Genomic DNA, 18,391 nt, shown 5'->3' on the forward strand with positions numbered 1-18,391 from the left:
ATTGTTCTGGAGTGTTGAAGTATATTTTTCTTTAGGTTCAAAGTAATTGTTGTCAAAATGTTTGCTCACTGGGAATGGAGTAATGATTTTTCGAATTCATAGTTTTATGTTTGTCACTTGAATATGACAGTATTTAATGTTCGTATCCATTCAAAATTAATTTCAAGTCTTCTAATGAAGATTTCTAATGAGTTACTATATATTTCTCTTACTTTTTATCTGAAGTCATTACTTGGACAGTTAGTCGATGATTTGGTATCTGAAAAGGGTAGAGAATTGATAGGAAGCAGTACATCATTGACATCTATTTTGTAACTTGTTTCAGAAGATAGGTCAGTGTTGAAAATCACATCCGAATGTAGTCATTTTCATTTCTACAAAAATAGACTTCCATAAGTTTTTCTGAGTTAAAAAATTGATCAGTGAGTTGTATCATTTATACTATATATACATTTTCATATACATATATCAAAGCAATAAACTTGGACAAATTTCATGAGCAGAGTTGGACAAATTTAGCGTATTTGCTAATTGAAATAACGGTGATGGTTTTCGTAAAAAAAGAATTGAAACTTGTCAGTTCCTCTCTTTTAATTCACAATTCATTCATATTTGTTGATATTGAGTGTCTTTTGTATCAAGAACACAAATTTTCATCCTGAAAAGTCACCGTAAAAAATAAATTACTTCTTCACAATAAAAAAAGGTAATTTTTAGATCATTTCGAAACTTTGTGACATTGTAATGACATTCTTTGTCGAGTATTTTGTCGTCTTCTATCAAACACGGAGTATGCATTGTCAATTTTTGTAAGTAAAATTATCAGTTTAAGTTTTTGCACTTATAAGGATTCTTAGCTCAATTTTTGATTGATTTAAGTTGTAAAGACTTCTTGAAGAAATTTCACTATCAAATGGAGAAAGTATAGTATTGAAAACATCCCAAAACTGAGGCTTCAATAGTTACTTTGGTTAGTTTTTCTTAGGATACTATAATTAGTATTTCTATTTTTTATTTGGATAAAAAAGTGACAAATACGTTTCCTTAAGCTAAAAAGAAGTAGAATAAAATAAACGGGGCTAGGTTTCTAAACTATTTATCCATATGGAAATGATCAATCAAACTTAATATGAAGCATTTCTACTTGAATTTTTCGTTGTGAAGTGTCTCAACTGATTTTTCCAAATGAACTGTAGACAATGCAAATCAATTGTGAATTAACTTGAAATGATTTCATTTCCCAATTCTATCCAACTCTGTTCAAAATGCAAACAAAGATAAACTAACATCAATAAAATATTAAATAATTTCAAACTCTCCCTCACAACTTCTTTCTAACAGTCAGCATTTCACAGAGGACTGCAGGTACAGAAAAATAAAGGCGCACTAAATATAGTTCGTTATTCGCCGAAAAAAATCCTGCAATCTTTATCACTGAATCACATGATCACAGACCAATCAAAATAGGCACTAGCAAGTCGATAATTAGTAATGAACGTTCCTGCAGAGTACAACTCTCATCATTGTCGTCAAATTCATCTTTCCTTATCGATAGTTTTTTCGTTCCTGCGTATCCTGGATCTCTGAGGTCTAGAGGAATAGTAGAAACCAGCCCCTTGATCTCTGCTCTGGGCCAACTGTGGCGTGAGAAAGTAGAAGTGCGCTCCATTATCGCCAGGCAGCTGGTACGATATGAAAGAACCATCTTCTGATTTAGTCGATTCCACCTCGACCGGTATGGCTTTTATAATCTCAGGATTCGGCGAATTATCCTGCTGCCTAGCCGGGTATCTTACCACGTTAGGGTACCTAGGCGGTGCGTTGTCTATGGATATGATCTCCGCGTCCGGGTTTATTGTGGGCCGGGGATTGAGGTAGTTCACCAAAGTGTCTCCTTCCAGCGATATCGGTTTCTGCCGGTACTGCTGGTACTCTTCGCTCGGTATAGGTGTCGTGGACGGCAGTTTTCTGCCGAACATCGTGAAGTAGGTCTTTGTTCTATCGTCGACGTACCCCTCGTCCGGTTTCGTGTAAAATCCCCGGAAGATCGGGTTAGGTGTAACCTCAAAGTGGAATGGACTGACCGGCCTAGGGGTACCTACATATTTGGCTTGTTGGGTTACAGTTTCGTAGTTCACCTCCGGCCTGGAGGTCGTGTAGTAATTCCTGGGAGGTTCCGTCGTTGGCCGATACTCGTCCTCATAAAAGATCGGTCGCCGATCTTCGTAAGCAGGTCGCTGGGTAGGTGTTATCTCTATGGCCTGCTGGATTTCAACGCTGTATTTAGGCACGCCGGGTCCGAAATCCTCCTGCGGGGCAGGCTTGAAAACGTTCTGCCTAGGCGCTTGGTAGTTCTGCGATTGGAAGCTGAACTGGTACACCGGCTTCGGCGATGGTCTGAGCGTCGTCTTCTGCGTGCTGTAGTACCGTATCTGGTTCTGCAGCTTGGCGATGTGGATGTTGAACGTGTCCGGCTGCTTTACCGGCTGTTGGATGAACCTGAACCGCGGCTTTTGCGTGTTGTATGGCCTGGCTGTGACGTAGACGTACTGAGGCCTTCGCTGACGTACCGTCGGTACCGGTTTCGGCCGCAAGTAGTACTCCTTGGTGGTGTCCACGTAAATAGGTCTAGCGGGGCGTCTCGTCGTTGGTTTTTCAGTTTCTTCGTAGTAGAAGTACTGCGTCGGGGTAGGGCGCTGTTTCGCGGACTTGCCGTCACGAGTACCGGTGTACTCTCCGGATTCTTGCGTTACGGAATTGGTTCGTATGTCGTTTGATGTGGTAAAGTACTTGAGAGGTACCTGCGTGGTGGTTACGAAAGGAGCTCTGCTAGGAACTGTTGGTTTATACTGCTGGAAGGGTTTGTTGGAATACTGTTTCGGGGGATTCACTGGACGCAGTTTGGTGACTGTCGGTTTTCTAGGTACCGGCAAGTATCTGTTGTCTGGACGCGGAGGTAGTACCGTCATGGGGCTAGGTGGTTCCGTAGTCGTGGTCACGGTGGGTTTGATCTCGTTGTTGTAGTAGTTCGACGTTGGGTATATTCTGATGGGTTTCCGGGTAGTACCTGTAAGGAAATTGAAGATTTTTAATATGAAAGTATATAAGTATATGCAATGTTATTTTAGGATAGAGAATTTTAATTTTTTAAATATATCCAAGTGTTAGGCAAATATTACAGAGATGTTTTGGTAATGTTGCTTTCCTAGCTGCGACATATTTTTTTTTGAGGAACATTATTTTATTGTTTTGTTTCCAACCTTCAGGCATATATTAACCATAATGCTGATTTTTTATCTTCATTACGTTCACTGAAGAAGCGTATTCCGATTCATACTCGCACGGATCCTCCTTAGTCTGATATGCCGTTTATAAACATCTACAAATAGAAGAAGGCACAGTGTAGTTGGTGCTTTTTAATTCATGAAGAGAGCAAATGCTTCTATCGCGAAAGTGAAAAGCGACAGAGGACTGAATCCACGAATATTAAAGATAACCGAGTCTTCCAGTCATCCCAAGGCGGTCCCAACTTCTACCAACCGTTCTGCCATTCCAAAAAAGCACAAAATAAACACAGCATCAGGGATGTGTGTATTGCACTGCCAAATCTGCGGCATCCATTATAAATGAGCTGGGTCTACCCGCGGTCATCATAGAAAGTTGAGTGGTAAAATAAAACTGTAAGGCTGCTCTACACTGCAGTCGTCCAATAAAGACCATTATTATTATATAAGGGGTCAGCAGGGGTCCCAATAATGACGACCTTCTGCATTTGTCCAGCTAAGATTTTTAACGTTTTGAGGCAAGCCGGATTAGAGAATAGTGTAGGCATTGTTCTACTTAGTACTTCTATGATCAGAAAATCCATTTTAACAGAGTGCCTAATCTGAGTAAAGCTTGAAACTTCATCATCCATTTTTCCTCCTTTCGGATTCGCCCAGAAAGAGGACTACACCAGACTAATTAGCTTGTATTTTCCCGAAGGAGGGAAATGAGTAATTTCAATGAATTTGGCACCTCTCATGTTCTACAGCGATTCAAAATACCTCGGAGCATAAGTCAACACCGGTGTCTCGACAATATAGTAGGAGTGTAGAAAATGGTAGTAGAAAACTCTTAGTGCCGCGTTATGTTGGTGGATATAGGCTGAAACCCCATATAATGACAGCAAGTGAATTATTGTTATTATCATCATCAGCATCATCATCATTATTTATATTATTAACATACCTTCTGTTGTGGTAGTCGTCGTCATTGTCGTTGTCGGCAACGGAGTGGTAATCGTGGGTTTCCTGGTCCTCGATGGCTTCCTGGCCTTAGTAACAGGTTCCGTAGTGGTAGTTTCTTCTAGGGCGGCGAAAAAATTCGGAGGCGGCGGCAGAACGATCCCAGGCACTAATGGTCCTGCCGGCACCGCCGATGAATTATCCTTGGGGTAGTAAAAACTGTAGGGCGGCGGATAGTATATCGAGGGGTCGTCGTAGTCGTACAACTCGTCGGTCTGGTTTCTTGGGGGCGGCAACACCACCGCCCCTGGAGGCAAATAGCCTAAAGAAGGCGGCAAGGTACCGTTCAAAAGCTGTGGGGGGAACAATGGCTCCCCCGGTGCGTACTCCCCCGAAGGGTTGAAAGGTACTTGCACCGGAGCGGACCAGGGAGAAGGGTCGGACGAATTGGTATCGTAAGGGTAGAACGATGACGGGTCGTAACCTTCGGGGGGCGGTACGGCGAAAGCTTTCGATTGTTCTGTTTCATTAAGCGTTCTCGAAAAGTTTGTACCCAGGATCTGGAGTGGCCCGTCTTCGGTGAGCTGGACGGGAAAGGGCGGCGGCACTTTCGGGTGCTTCGGGATCTTGACCTGGTGCAGGGGCGCCTTGTAGTCGTCGAGCGTCGGCCAGGGGGACTCTGCGTTGATTTTCTTGTCGTCGTAGGGCGGAAACTTACCGCCCCTCAGCACCAGGAGGTGGTTCTCGGCCAGCCAAATTTCGTTCTTGTCCAGACCGCCGAGATTGTCGATGTTGTCGTTGGTCACTTCAGGGTTGTCCTCGTAACTGAGGATTCCGGGACGTTTCTGAGGTTTATTGGAGAAGAGCTCCTTCTGGATGAGACCGTATTTTCCATCAGCTATTTGTTGGGAGAGGGTTTTCGGTTTGTCGTCTTTGGTCGGTTTTCCAGATTTTTTGCCGCCGCCGCTGGATTCGATTCGGAGCTGTTCGCTGTCGTTCGGGTCGAGGTTTACCATTCGGAGGTTGTTTTCGACTTCCCGGCGTTGGTGGGATTGTTTTTGGTCGACCGCCGAGCTCAGTGCTGCTAGAGCGAGGAGGCAGGCGAATAGTCTATAGTACATCTGAAAAAAAACATAAGTAGGGTCAAGTTACAGTAATTCCACATATCTGCTCCATTTCTATGAACACACTTTCACGTTTTCAGTAAATAATACAGTTTGTGACGAGCTGTTTCTGTCTCTTTGTTGCATTGTCTGCTGAAGTTTCCGTTGTACAGGGCTGTTTTGTAGATGTTCTGTAAACTTATATAATTATTCTGAGCTGATCCCTAATGAGCTGAAGCAGTTTTACGGTTTTTTTAAATCTTATGTTCCTTATTGACTAGCTTTCTGATCTGACCCCGTACCATATTTTTGGTAATTCTAAAGTTGGTTCAGGGCCAATATATTCAGCTGATAGAGAGACAGAGTACCCCAAGGATAGATTCTTGGGGTACTCTGTCTATCCTGTCTCTCCTCTGTCAAGGATCTATCCTTGGTGTACCCCAAGGATCTATCCTTGGTGTACCCCAAGGATCTATCCTTGGGATACTCTGTGAGTGGCAGGTTTGAAATCTTTCAGTTCGATAACGATTTGAAATATGCTTCAATATAAATCAAACGACATTATGGCTAACTAATTCGCTAGAATTTAACATTTTGAAAGTTTATTGGAATGAACTGGAATGAGTTTCAAATAATTTTTTGTTTGCTTGTTTGCATATTCTTGAAAATAATATTTATCCAATTACTCGGAAACGGATGGTCCGATTTCCAAAAAGGTAAACCTTTGTTGAATAGATAATTGAAAGGACTGTGAAAACATCCCCTTTCTACTTGAAGAAGTTAATAGCGTCGAACAGAAGTGACTTTTTGTGGAGGAAATTAGAATTAGAATTTTTACACTTTTACAGATTGTGGAAGGTGAAAATTTTCAGAAAATTCAATGAAAGTTGTAAAAATGTTGTAAAAATGATGCCTTTTTACGTCAATTTTGTTCAACATTGTTCAATATCTTATAAATGTGATTCTCTAGAGGATGTTCAGCTTTACATCGTCGTTCAATATTCGATTCGCTAGTCACTGGAACGGTATTACGAAATGGTTGAAAATGCGTGTTATCGCCTAAGAATCAATTCCGCGGTTTCGAAATGGAATATTTTGCACTGTTTACGTCGAAGCAAAAGATAACAGTTGATCGTTCGGAATACTTGATTACTTCAATTATGGCAATCCTTATGTTATACATCGATTTTAATTACAAGCCGAACATAGAAAGTTTACGGAACTATCGTAATACTGGGAACTTGAGAAGGAGACGTTGACATTGGCTCGAAAATATATTGTTTTTCCATTTATTGAAGAGCGTGTTTCTGATCCGAAAAAAAGGGCTACTGATGTAGCTGCTCTGTCGAATTCTAAATCTATTCTGATACAGAGAAAAAATTTGATTTTTTTATATGTTTGTGTTGGAAAAACCCAAACTTCACTAGACCAATTCTGAGAATTCTTTCGTCTATAGAAAGTTGAATTATTAGCGAGTAATCGGGTTGTATTCTATTTTCAAAAAATTTAGAAATCCCAACGAAGACTGCAATATCACCAGTATCAAAAATGTGCGCAGGTGATACACAAAATAATGTATGTTCACACTAAATAAACTCCATTGCCACAGAAAGTTCGCGAGTTTGTAGATCTAACTGTTACAGTCCAGTCCTAAAAACCGCTTTCTGTCAATGGAAACACAGGTAGAACCGAAATATATTGACATTCGAATCAACTAAATAGTTTCATAATCAAGATTAATTATGTACATATATATAAAATTTTTCTTTCAGAAATTACGACGGGTATAAAAAGCCGTGGACCAAATTTAACGATAAAATTACAATTGCAAATTGCACCAATGCGAAGTGGAAACGAATTGCTAGAATCTATTGAAGAAATTAGAAAAATTAATTGAATTATATTTTTCTTGAGACTTGTTTCATACATTACATATGAATTATGAATGTTCAATGTATATTTTTGCAAATATAGCCAATTAATTTCTTTTTTCATTGGCAACAGCTTTGAAAATGTTGACATCGGTCCACGCTTTCTTCAATGGTGAATATTTTTGGACTCGACTTTGCTGTTCCAAAAATTCAATTTCATTTGTCACCAGCAATTTTATGATTATTATACAGCTCCACCTACATTTTTATCTATTCAGAAACTAACAAGGTGAAGACTAATGACATATTTCTCGATAATTCTGACTACAAGACTAAACTACAATTATTGAACTAAGGAATGTTTTGATATCAGAGAAATAACAGTTATACAGCGTGACTCGCGGTCGATGATAGGTTAGACGTTTCTGGAAAACTCAAAGCATGATTTTTCTGAAAATTTCACCTCTCACATTTCCTTACCTGTTCTATCGATCTAAAATATTTTCAGCATTGCGGCGTTGCCACTTCCATCAAAAAGTCCTAGCAACTTTATTTTTATAAATGGAACACCCCGTATATTAATACATTTTTGGAATCGCTCTGGTATTTTAATACTATTTTGTTAATAATGTCCTATACCTATCTCTATCTGTTTTCGAGATAAAAAATAAATTGTGCTAAATATGGTCCAAAACATAGCCTTAATTGAAATTAAGTACATCAGTACTCTCAATTCATGAAAAGTTGATATTTTGATGATAGTTTGGACAAACTCGAAATATTCAAATAACACCAAGAAATCGACTCCATTTCATACAGGGCGTGCTAAAATTATTATTATTTCCATTGTGCATAAAAGTAGTCAAAAGTTCATTTTTTCAAATGAAACCCCCTGTATATTACTCGGTAAATTGAAAGATGATGAAAAATGCTTCAAGATGATATACATGTCCCTATACCTAAATCGTCAAGTTTTTTTTATTAACAAAAAAGTATTAAAATACTAGAGCTATTCCAAAAATGTATTAATATACGGGGTGTTCCATTAAAAAAATATAATTGCTAGGACTTTTTGATAGAAGTGGCAACGCCGCAATGCTGAAAATATTTTGAGATCGATAGAACAGGTGAGAGGTGAAATTTTCAGAAAAATCATATATATAAATAAATAAATAAATAAATATAAATGAATATATCAGATAACTGTCATAAATGCATGATGTATAAGTCATTTGATAAAAAATCAATTATCAAAATATTTGAAATGATTTATTCAGTGTGAACTTAAAACAACGTTATTTTATGGTAATTATATCGAAACGAAATATTATTTTCTAATGTTTTCCATTCATCAACATCAACACTGATTGAATAAAGTTAAAAAAAAATTATACATATTCATCATGTTCAGTATTTTCCAAATTTTTCAATCACGAAAAATGTGTTTACAATATCTTGATAACAAACGTCATTGAGATGACGATCGTATATACATTTATTTTTGAATTATTTCTATGATCATCTCATTACAAACATAAATGTTCAGGTTTTAGTTCTGCAGACGTTTAAAAAAACAACTTTAGGCTGATGTTTTGAAAATACAAGTTTATTGAAAAGTTATTTTTATAGTTTTTTAAACTTCGTTTGTAATATTTTGAATATGTATTTTAGTTATAGGTCGCTTTAGAATAGGTCACCAAGGTCGCATATTTCGTAAACCCTCTCTAATATCTCGTGCATTGTGTAAACTGAATTAAGTGGATTTTTATTGTTGCTCAAAGTAATTAAATTTACATTTAGATATATCAAATGCACGGACAATAATTTAGTATATCCACTAGTAGCTCGCTGCTTGATACGTATCATTTTTTCTAGGTGTTCAAAGTAGCCATTTAGTTCGTTGAAGTATACAGCTAGTCCAACTTTTTTTTGGTGACATAATAAACCAGAAACCAAAAATTTCAGCTGTGTGATTTTTGGCATGGCTCGAAAAAATTGGGCCATAGAAATAATTGTTGCTGTTCGACTTGTTACTATCTAAAATATATTGAAATTGTGAAAGGTCTTGTCATAAAGAATCATTCGATTTCTTGAAGTATAACTTTGTCTTGTATTTCGTAATAAACATGAAAACTTCATTACTTGCAAAGGATCAACTCGATAAATTCCGACAGTAATTTCACAAGGCTAATTAGATAATTAGTAATTGCAAGAATGCGATAGTGATAATTGGTGTGTACATTCGACAGGTTTGTTTTAGTTATCAAACCGGACGGAAAAATTAGTTGTGTAAGCCACCTCAATACAGAAATTATTCTTTAGCCGTCATCAATGAGTACAGTAATTTTTTTCCTAAATAGACGACTGAGTGTCATATCATTATTAAGGCATTTCACTAAGGATTTTATTTGAAATCTGTCAAATCAGTGTTGCCTTTGTAGCAAAAGTAGAAGGAATTTTTGAATTGCTTTTCGTTAAGGTTAAGACATTGCTTGAAAATACTTACAGGGTAATCATCGAAAACTACCGAAAAAGAACTTTTCTCAAAAATCCAAAACCCCTACAGTTTCATAGGTAGAATTGGAACTTCTGGCTTACATGGAATCTATCAAAACACTTTTCCCACACCAGAACAAAAATACTGTCTTTCGACGAGCGTTTCGCTAACCAAGCTAGCTTCATCAGTAGACGGCTGTTATGATTCCTAATCTCTATTTGTTTTACCTATAATTATTACTCAAGAGGGTAAATAACGGACGGTATAAACTTTCGAAGGCTCGAAAAACCTCTTATCATGTACCGGTCTCTACAATTTCAAGGATTTTTCACTTATTCTGTGGCCCTTTTCTCTACTGGTATGTTTAGCGACACTAACTAGTCTTATCTGGTCTAGAAAACCGAATATGTGAAGCATGTTCTTCGAAAGGCGTGTTTATAGTTCACTTAGTTTGGCCAACATATGTTTTATCAATCTTCACGGCGTATTCCGTGAATCCCAGATTTTTCGTTTTCCGTTATCCTGTCCTCATTGTTATAAGTTGATTGGAAACCGGAAAGTTAAATAAAATACATGGTTTCATAGACCAGAAAAGTTTAGTGTGGCTCGACAAATACATAAGTCCTTTTTTTAATGTAAATGACAAGTGGAAATATTATAAATTGAAAATATATTGAAATTTTGATTTTTCCTCCGAAGAAACTCGATATATTTCACATTTCAAAACTCCTTTGACACCTGCCGAGGAAGTTCGAAAATAATCAGAATCAAAGAAAAGCTGTAAGTTATGATTCTTTTTTTTCAGTTCTGAAGAAGAACTTCTGTTACGGAGAATTAAAAAATACAAGCTACTGAAGGATAGTGCTAGTTCAGAAGTTCCTTTCAGTCCAAACGTTTTTCTCCGCCTCCGAAAAATTTGAACGAGGTGCCATTCGATTTGGAATACTCTGTAGATGATTTTTGAAAAAATCAAGTGACGCTTGCAAAAGTTATGAGCAATTAACTGAAAAAAATTGGCGCCTACTGGATAATGCGCGGTCAAAAAATTGTTATCGTGATTTTCCAGTTGACTATGCATTAGTTAATTAACAATTTATTTCTACTAAAACAGGAACATTGCAAGTGGGATAATTGTTGAATAACAAAGCTGAGATTTTTTTTGGAGACATTTTTGAAACGTCTCAAAATAGTTTCCCGTTGAAAAAATTAACGAATTGTTATTTTTTAATTTACTTAGGTTAAAAATTGGAAAGCTTCCTTAGTCATTGAAATAATTTTTTTATATTTCTATCGATCCGTTTTTATACACGCTTTATATTATTTTCACCTGTATGTATGTATGTTTATAACTCTCAAGCTGGGGATCTGTGTTTGACAGAATCATTGACATCATTTCATCAGTTCGGACTTCCATTGTCTAAGATAATATAAATTGATTTTAAAGTCCTGAAAAAATATTAAGAAGATTAACCAAAAAAAAAAATTTTAATGAAAAAAAAAACTGAAATTACAAAGAAATAACATAAAACCAAACAACAAGCAAAAAAATAGAAAATTTAAATATTAATAAAAGCTGAAAATTAAAAATTATTATTAACAAAAAATGAAAAATTAAAATATTCCAAACCAAGTTATGTCACGACGTTTCGATTGTTAGTATCCACAATCGTCTTCCGGTGATAACGGTAAAGACTAAATACATGCTTTTATAGCATACGAAACTAAAAAAGTAAAAGTAAATATAGTTTAAAAAAATAAGAAACCTGCTTTTAAAGAATATCGAACTAAAAAGTTTTTAAAAAAATTAAATAAGCTTAAAAAAATAACGAACGAAAAATACTAGTATTTTTCGTTCGTTATTGTTCAAAGCTTATTTTTAAAACATTATTTTTAATTTTTTAGCTCGATGTTCTTTAAAAGCGTGTTTTTAGTTTTTTAAACTGAATTTATTTTCATCATCAGAAGTTACATGAAAATTATTTTTAAAAATTTGTACCTGCTACTTAAAAAATTGTTGTAAACAAATGCGTAGTTTATAAGATAATTTAAAATTTTTTGGAAACAATCTTTTTTTTCAAAAAATAGATTTTGAGATATTTGCAAAAAACCAAACCAGATTTTTTTCGGTGATTGTTTCTAACTCTTTGCAATTTTTGCGAGCGACACTTTTCAAAAATCATCTAAACGTTATTTTTCGAAGGTGGAGAAAAAAGTTGGACATGAAATTAAGGCATTTGTGAACCGGACTATCAGTGAAAAATACATGGAATTTGTGAAAAAATACATTGAATATACAGAAATCCATGGAAAAACTCTTATTTCCTCTACAAAATCTGCCGAGATATATATTGAAATACCGATAAACCTAAATACCCAGATGAATATTTTAAGTACCGGTTAAATTGTGGTTAATATTTGAGGGGCTTTGTACCCTGCTCTGTTCACAATCTTCAACCAAAATGTCAATTCGATATATCTCTGAAAATACTACACAATCAATCGTATCAAACGATCGACAGTTTCTCGAGACCTCTCGCCTCGTAATTTCACCTTCGGCAAAAAGGTCAGATGAATGACTCTCCGCCGTAATAATGGCCATATTTTATGCTAAATGGTGCGGGAGCTATTATTCCGATTGCAGTGTGGCGCAACGCGGCAGGCAACGACAACCTTGCGGTATACTTTCTCTTCGGGGGGTTGGTTGGTTGCCGAAGAGACGATCCTAATCGCACCCACGTCTTTGAGTTTCGTACCTTTTGATTTGTCACGATACCTGGAAGGTGTTTTGTACAGGTGGTTGAGTGAACTGTTTTATATTTACATATTCAGAATATGTTTGTATCAAGATTCTGGACTGGATATTTGATTTGAGGCAGCTTTATTTAAGGCATTTCCGATAAAAGAATGAACTGCAAGACTCTCTAGTGTAGAATACTGGACTAGTCGCTCAATTTCATTGTCTTTGAAACCTCAAATGGATTGGATAGAGAAGTTATCATTATTTGGTTCCATGACTTTGCAATAACTCACCAAAGACCATTCATGAATGTACAAATAATTGATTTCTTCAAAAATGAACTGATTGAAACTAAGAAATTTTAAATTCGGGCAAACATCCGTCATTTGATGGACTAAAGAGAAATATATGTAACGTATTCTAAAAACACTTTATTGTGTGATTTTCACTAGATAGTTTTACAAAAACGCAACACGTGTTTCGCCATACACTGGCTTCCTCGGGCGTGTCTTAATAACCAATTCTACACATTAAATGCTATATATACCTTATTCTACAATTTGAGGTACCTGAATTTCAAGTACCTGTTTTTTTACCTAAGTTTGTAATGAATTTAATTACCTGAGCTTATGTTCCATTTTCCACATTTGAAAAAATATTCAGTAACGGAGAGTTATTTAATTCTAATTGATCATTCAGTATATTACCCGAATTCCTGAATCTATTGATTTCTAAACATTCTAGATTGACTTTCAAACTCTTCTCTTCTAAATGTAACATATCGTATTCCTGATTGAACTCATGTCCTTCTGCTAATAGGTGGTTTGCAAATGTGGAATTGGTCTTTCTATTTATAAAACTGCTCCTATGCTCTTTAATTCTTTGGGAAAGAATAATAATAAATTTACTTAGATTATTATTCGTTTTGTAAGCTACGTTTACGCCTTCTTTCTTCAAAAAACGAGTAATATTCCTGGTTGGTTCACCCAAATATGCCAATGTCCTATAACTGACGTTATCGCATCTTGAATATGGGTAGACCAAGTCCATGGCTTGCTTTTGAAGTTTTTTGGTAAGAATAGCGTTTATAATATCTACTTTGTAACCGTTATTAACCGCGATTTGTTTGATCAAATTCAGCTCTTTCTGGAACTCCCTATCAGACAGTGGAATATTCAATAATCTGTGAAGCATACTATTGAATGCAGCAACTTTATGCTGGTAAGTTGTGTTGTAAGTAAGTATGTGGTGTTCGCCGAAAAAAGCTACATACTGTACGAAAACAAGTTTTTGAGAAAAACACGCTTTGAGTTTCGTAGTGTACACGCCTTCAGTGGGGTGTAAGGTCTTGATATGATTGGTCTGGGTATCTGTGACGTCATTGCTTCAATCTGCGATGTTTATTCTCGTTGTAGTGTGACGGTAGCTTAAGTTATCGAGTCTGTGACTGGATTACGAAGCAGCAGATTAAACTAACCTTTTCGTTTCTGGGTTTTCTATCTTATCACCACAAATGTTTTCAGTTTCGTAATTTTCGTGAGAATTTCATCGAGAATTATTGATTTCCATAAATGTTATTTCATTCAAATGAAAACCAATAACGATTTTAAAAAAAAACAAGAGGTTTTCGATAAAGAGTTCGGAGCGGTTAATGGGGCATACGATGCGGTATGTAATGAAGAAGAATCTTCTGTAAAGTCTGGTTTGAATATTGTCCCAGTTTTCAGATTCGAATACTATGGCGGTATCATCTGCGAAACTGATGACTTCCCCAGACAGGTTAATACTGAAAAGATCATTTAAGTAAAGTACAAAGAGCACTGGGACTAAAACAGTACCTTGCGGTACGCCATAATCAACAGTGCACTCCGTACTCAGACTGCCATTGAGTGATACCTGCTGTTTTCTGTCACTCCACGGAAACCAAAATCATCTAAAATGTCTAATAGTTGTGAGTGGGGGACCGTATCAAATGCTTTAGCAAGATCTAAAAATACACAAGCAGATTTTTTCCCCATTGGTTCTGAACATAAGATTATCAAGTGAAGGCGTAAATTTTTTTTCCGCAAGTCTGACGAAGGTCGCGTGAAAGAGCATGCTTTCAAGTGTCCGAGACCATCGTTAAGTTGAAACTAATTTTTTGACATACTGTGCATCTTTTATCGGCGAACACTACTTATAGTGAAATCATTCATGTTCGTAGGAACATAGGAAAAATGTTTTGATAAAATTTGATTTTATTATTCAATATAGTTGCCTACGAGGCGACACAACCTGAGAATTGTCTGGCTGACAATTGTCAGGTCAGACAATTCCGCTTTCTGCTTCGTTAAGTATGTTATGTATGTTAAAATGGACATCAATATGTCTTGGCACAATCATGTCGCTGGAATTGCAAATGCTACTTCTCGAAAGCTTGGAACACTGTTAAGGAGGCCCTAGACGGTCGATCATTTTGATCAAAAGCTTGAGTCAATCGATTGACCCAAGCGTGATTGACCGTGTAGGAACCTGTTTGACGCTTGAAGAGAGGCTTGCTGGTAATTGATAGAAATTTTGAATGAGTCAAGCGGTTGAATGACGGGGTTGACCGTCTAGGGCAATTTTTGTCAAGCATTGCGTCAGTCATTAGGTAGAAACCATGGCGTCCGCTACGGAAAGCGAGCTTCCCGAAAACTCTGGGCGGGAATTCATTAGCCTGTTAATCTAATTATACCGCGTTTTACCGGAATTATGGAAAGTGAAGAGCAAGGACTATTACAACAGAAACAAGAAAAGAGTATCATTACCATGTACCACTCCTTCGACCACTGTCGTTTCTTTTTCTGTTGTTTTTTCTGCTTGAGGGCAACCAATGTGAGGAACAGGAAGGCCAAAACCATTGCTCACCAAAATGAACCACCAGCGTACGAACAACAAATGTGCACTGGTCCCATTTCTGGTGAGAAGAAGGTTTCGATCAAGAGATTGAAGGGCTGATCGCAGTTGATTGAAGCACGCTCAATCGATTGACTCAGTCGTTTGATCAAGCACATTGATCGTTTAGGGCCACCTTCACGAACTAGAAAACTATACACACCTCAGCAACTTTTGATGCTTCATAAAGCTCAGATCAGACCTTCTTCGGAGTATTTTTCTCATGTATGGAACTCTACCCCCAAACATACCCTGTAAAAATTGCTGGATCATGATCATTCAAATTCAATGTGAATTGCTATTTTCGCACCGCTCTGAAGAACGCCTTAAGGGTTTTCCTGATACCATAACATTGCCAACGACTGTTTCGTCTTTGCATGCTTCAACCACGTGCAGTCCACTCAGATGACTATCGTTTTGGTTCTGGTGTGAAATAATGGAGCCATGGTTCATCCATCGTCATACATCGACGCATATGTTCGGGTTTTTTTATGGTGGAACAGCTACGAACACTGCTCAGAATCATCAATTCGTTGTTGTTTTTGGTCGATTGTGAGGTCGCGCGGCACCCACTTTGAATAAAACTTTCGCATACCCAAGTTTTCAGCTACGATGTGTCCTACACGTTAATTTGATATCTACAGACGGCTCAAAAATCAAAGAAGGCTCAGGATGTGGAGTGTACTCCAGATCACTAAGCCTAAGGATTAACTGGGAAATGGGAAAAAATACCAACGTAGTCCAAACAAAACTGGCTGGTATCTCAATCGCCATAGGTAAGGAATTTCTGGCAAAAACATAACAATCTGCACTGACAGCAGACAGCCCTATTAGCCTTGATGAGACATCGTGTTACCTCAAGGCTAGTACTAGAGTGCCACCAAGATTTAGCCAGATAATAACGGTAGATAATAACATTGACGGGACACTGTAGACTCAACAAACACATGAACAACATCGGAGTGGCAGACACAGTCCTATGCAGGATTTGCCAAGAGGATGCTATTGCGAAGCACACACAATAGACCTGCAAAGGTCGCAGTGTAGTGGCTGTTCAACACAGAAGCCCCATATTAACATAATCTAATAACATTATCCTGAGGTGGCTTAAGGGCACGACAGGAGTAAAGGTAATCACATTGCCGAGTCTTCAGCCAAAGAAGCGGCTGCACTAAGAATTTTTGGGCCAAGTGGCACCCACGGTCTGATGATTTCGACAATTGCGGAACTAGCCAAATGTTACACCCATGCTCAATCCCTAAAGAGATGGTATGGACTCAAAGGATGCAGTTTTGCCAGGATTACCCTGGGTGACCCTGAGAAGCTGGCGCCGAAGAAATATCTGGCGATGACCAGGAAAAATCTACGCTTAACAGTAGGATTTCTGACTGGCCACTGTCAACTAAGGAAACACCTCCACAATATGGGGCTAGTGGACACATCTCTATGTAGGATGTGTGAACCGGAAGATGAGACTGTCAGGCATGTCCTCTGCGAGTGCCTGGAGTTATCGTCAATAAGAGAGTGTGTGTTCGGCGAGTCTTGGCCTACACCTGCCGATATAAAGGAGATGTCTCCTACTGACCTGTCCACCTTCCTGGAAAGGACAGGATGGACGATGACCTAGGAGGACAACTCCTCGGAAGGATGTACAATGGGTCACATGTGGCCTAAGTGCTGTGGGCTTACACTCACTCTCCCTACTCTACAGGGACAGATACAGATACTTTGATAACTCCAGAACCTCAGCTATCTCGATCAACTTCACTTCGAGGTCATTCAATCTACTGCTCATCGGTTAATTTTCTGGTGCAAACTCCGAACAATGTTTATCAAGCCAAGCCTTTGCTTCAACAGTATTTTTATTCACCAAAAACATTGTTTCATTAACACACGAAGTTACTTTTCATCATTTTCTTCAAACTAACGCAAGTTGCTTCACTCAAAATGTTCTATCTCAGAAACTAATAGTCCGACATCTGTGAAAGTTGTACGCATACCTTTTGAAGGTTTGGGTTGACTAAAAATCATAGAAAAAGAAAAATTCGCTAGTGGAATGTATGTAGCCCGTGAAATTTGAACATTCGCCTCATTTTTGGAACACACCTCGTACAGCATAGTACTCTTCTGGTGGAAACCAACAATTGTCGGATGTAAGGGAACATCAAATACATTCTGCGTGGTAGTTACGTTTTTACGGAATTATTTTGCTATGAGTATGCAGCAATATTCATGAATACATTCATGTTGTCTAATGAATCGAGCAAACATCGAGATAAATCATCTACATAATATATAATTTGCATCAAGTGGGACGACTAAAGGCGGGATACATATTGACGTCGGTTCTGGTTTATGAAAAAAATATCGAACATTAATAATTATTAAACGTGTCTTGACCCCAATTGATTCATTAGTATTTTAATCTTTGTGAAATTGTTCATTTTTCTTTATCAGTGTCGAGAAGTAATAGGTAATGAATTACCATATACTGGACGGCAAAAAATCTAAGGCGTGTTCAGAAGCACATTTTTCGAACAAATGTTTGGCTTGGGCGTCGAGCTTTTTTAATTTTTTTAAAAATTATTGTAATAATAATATCCCTTTTCCGATTCAACTTCGATTTAATTTAGCTCACATTATTCTCCAAAAAATATACGCCACTGACGATATTTGCAGCATTCAATGTTGTGTTGGATAAAACTTCTGAAAATAAAACTTAATTGATGTTCATCAACATATTTGTCGTTACATGTAACCATTTATTTATAAATTATTTTTACGTTCTCACTACGCAAATGCGGAACATTTATTTGTATTGCTAATTTTCCATTAAAAATCAGTGTTTCCTAGGCTATCAAAAGTTGGTGTCATTACTTTGATAATTCGTTACAAAATCGCGTTCTTATAGCCGAGTATCCATCCAATTTATAATCTTGTGAAGTCGCACCGTTATTGTTCGAAAAGCAAGGCCGTGGACGCCAAATGTAATAACGAAAGCATTATTTAGGTGTCTTGAATAGAGACGATGACGAGAAAGA

General features: G+C 37.3%; 2 protein-coding genes across 3 annotated transcripts in view; one reads left to right on the forward strand and one right to left on the reverse strand.

Moving 5' to 3' along the window:
* Naa15-16 (N-alpha-acetyltransferase 15/16) overlaps nucleotides 1-18,391 on the forward strand; it is a 143,348-nt gene that overhangs the window by 15,335 nt on the left and 109,622 nt on the right. The window lies entirely within an intron of this gene.
* The window catches only part of LOC111513970 (uncharacterized), a 45,259-nt gene continuing 27,158 nt past the window's right edge, over nucleotides 291-18,391 (reverse strand). For both annotated transcript variants that reach the window (XM_023170194.2, XM_023170193.2), the window contains exons 2-3: nucleotides 4,231-5,347; nucleotides 291-3,067 (exon numbers count right to left, since the gene is read on the reverse strand). In XM_023170194.2, the coding sequence (XP_023025962.2) occupies nucleotides 1,536-3,067; nucleotides 4,231-5,347 (2,649 nt within the window). In that variant the 3' untranslated portion in view covers nucleotides 291-1,535. The remainder of the gene's footprint in view (nucleotides 3,068-4,230; nucleotides 5,348-18,391) is intronic.

Source organism: Leptinotarsa decemlineata, unplaced genomic scaffold, assembly GCF_025532065.1.
Source record: "Leptinotarsa decemlineata unplaced genomic scaffold, Ldec_3_MD MMD2_tig00026314_RagTag_RagTag, whole genome shotgun sequence".
NCBI lineage: Eukaryota > Metazoa > Arthropoda > Insecta > Coleoptera > Chrysomelidae > Leptinotarsa > Leptinotarsa decemlineata.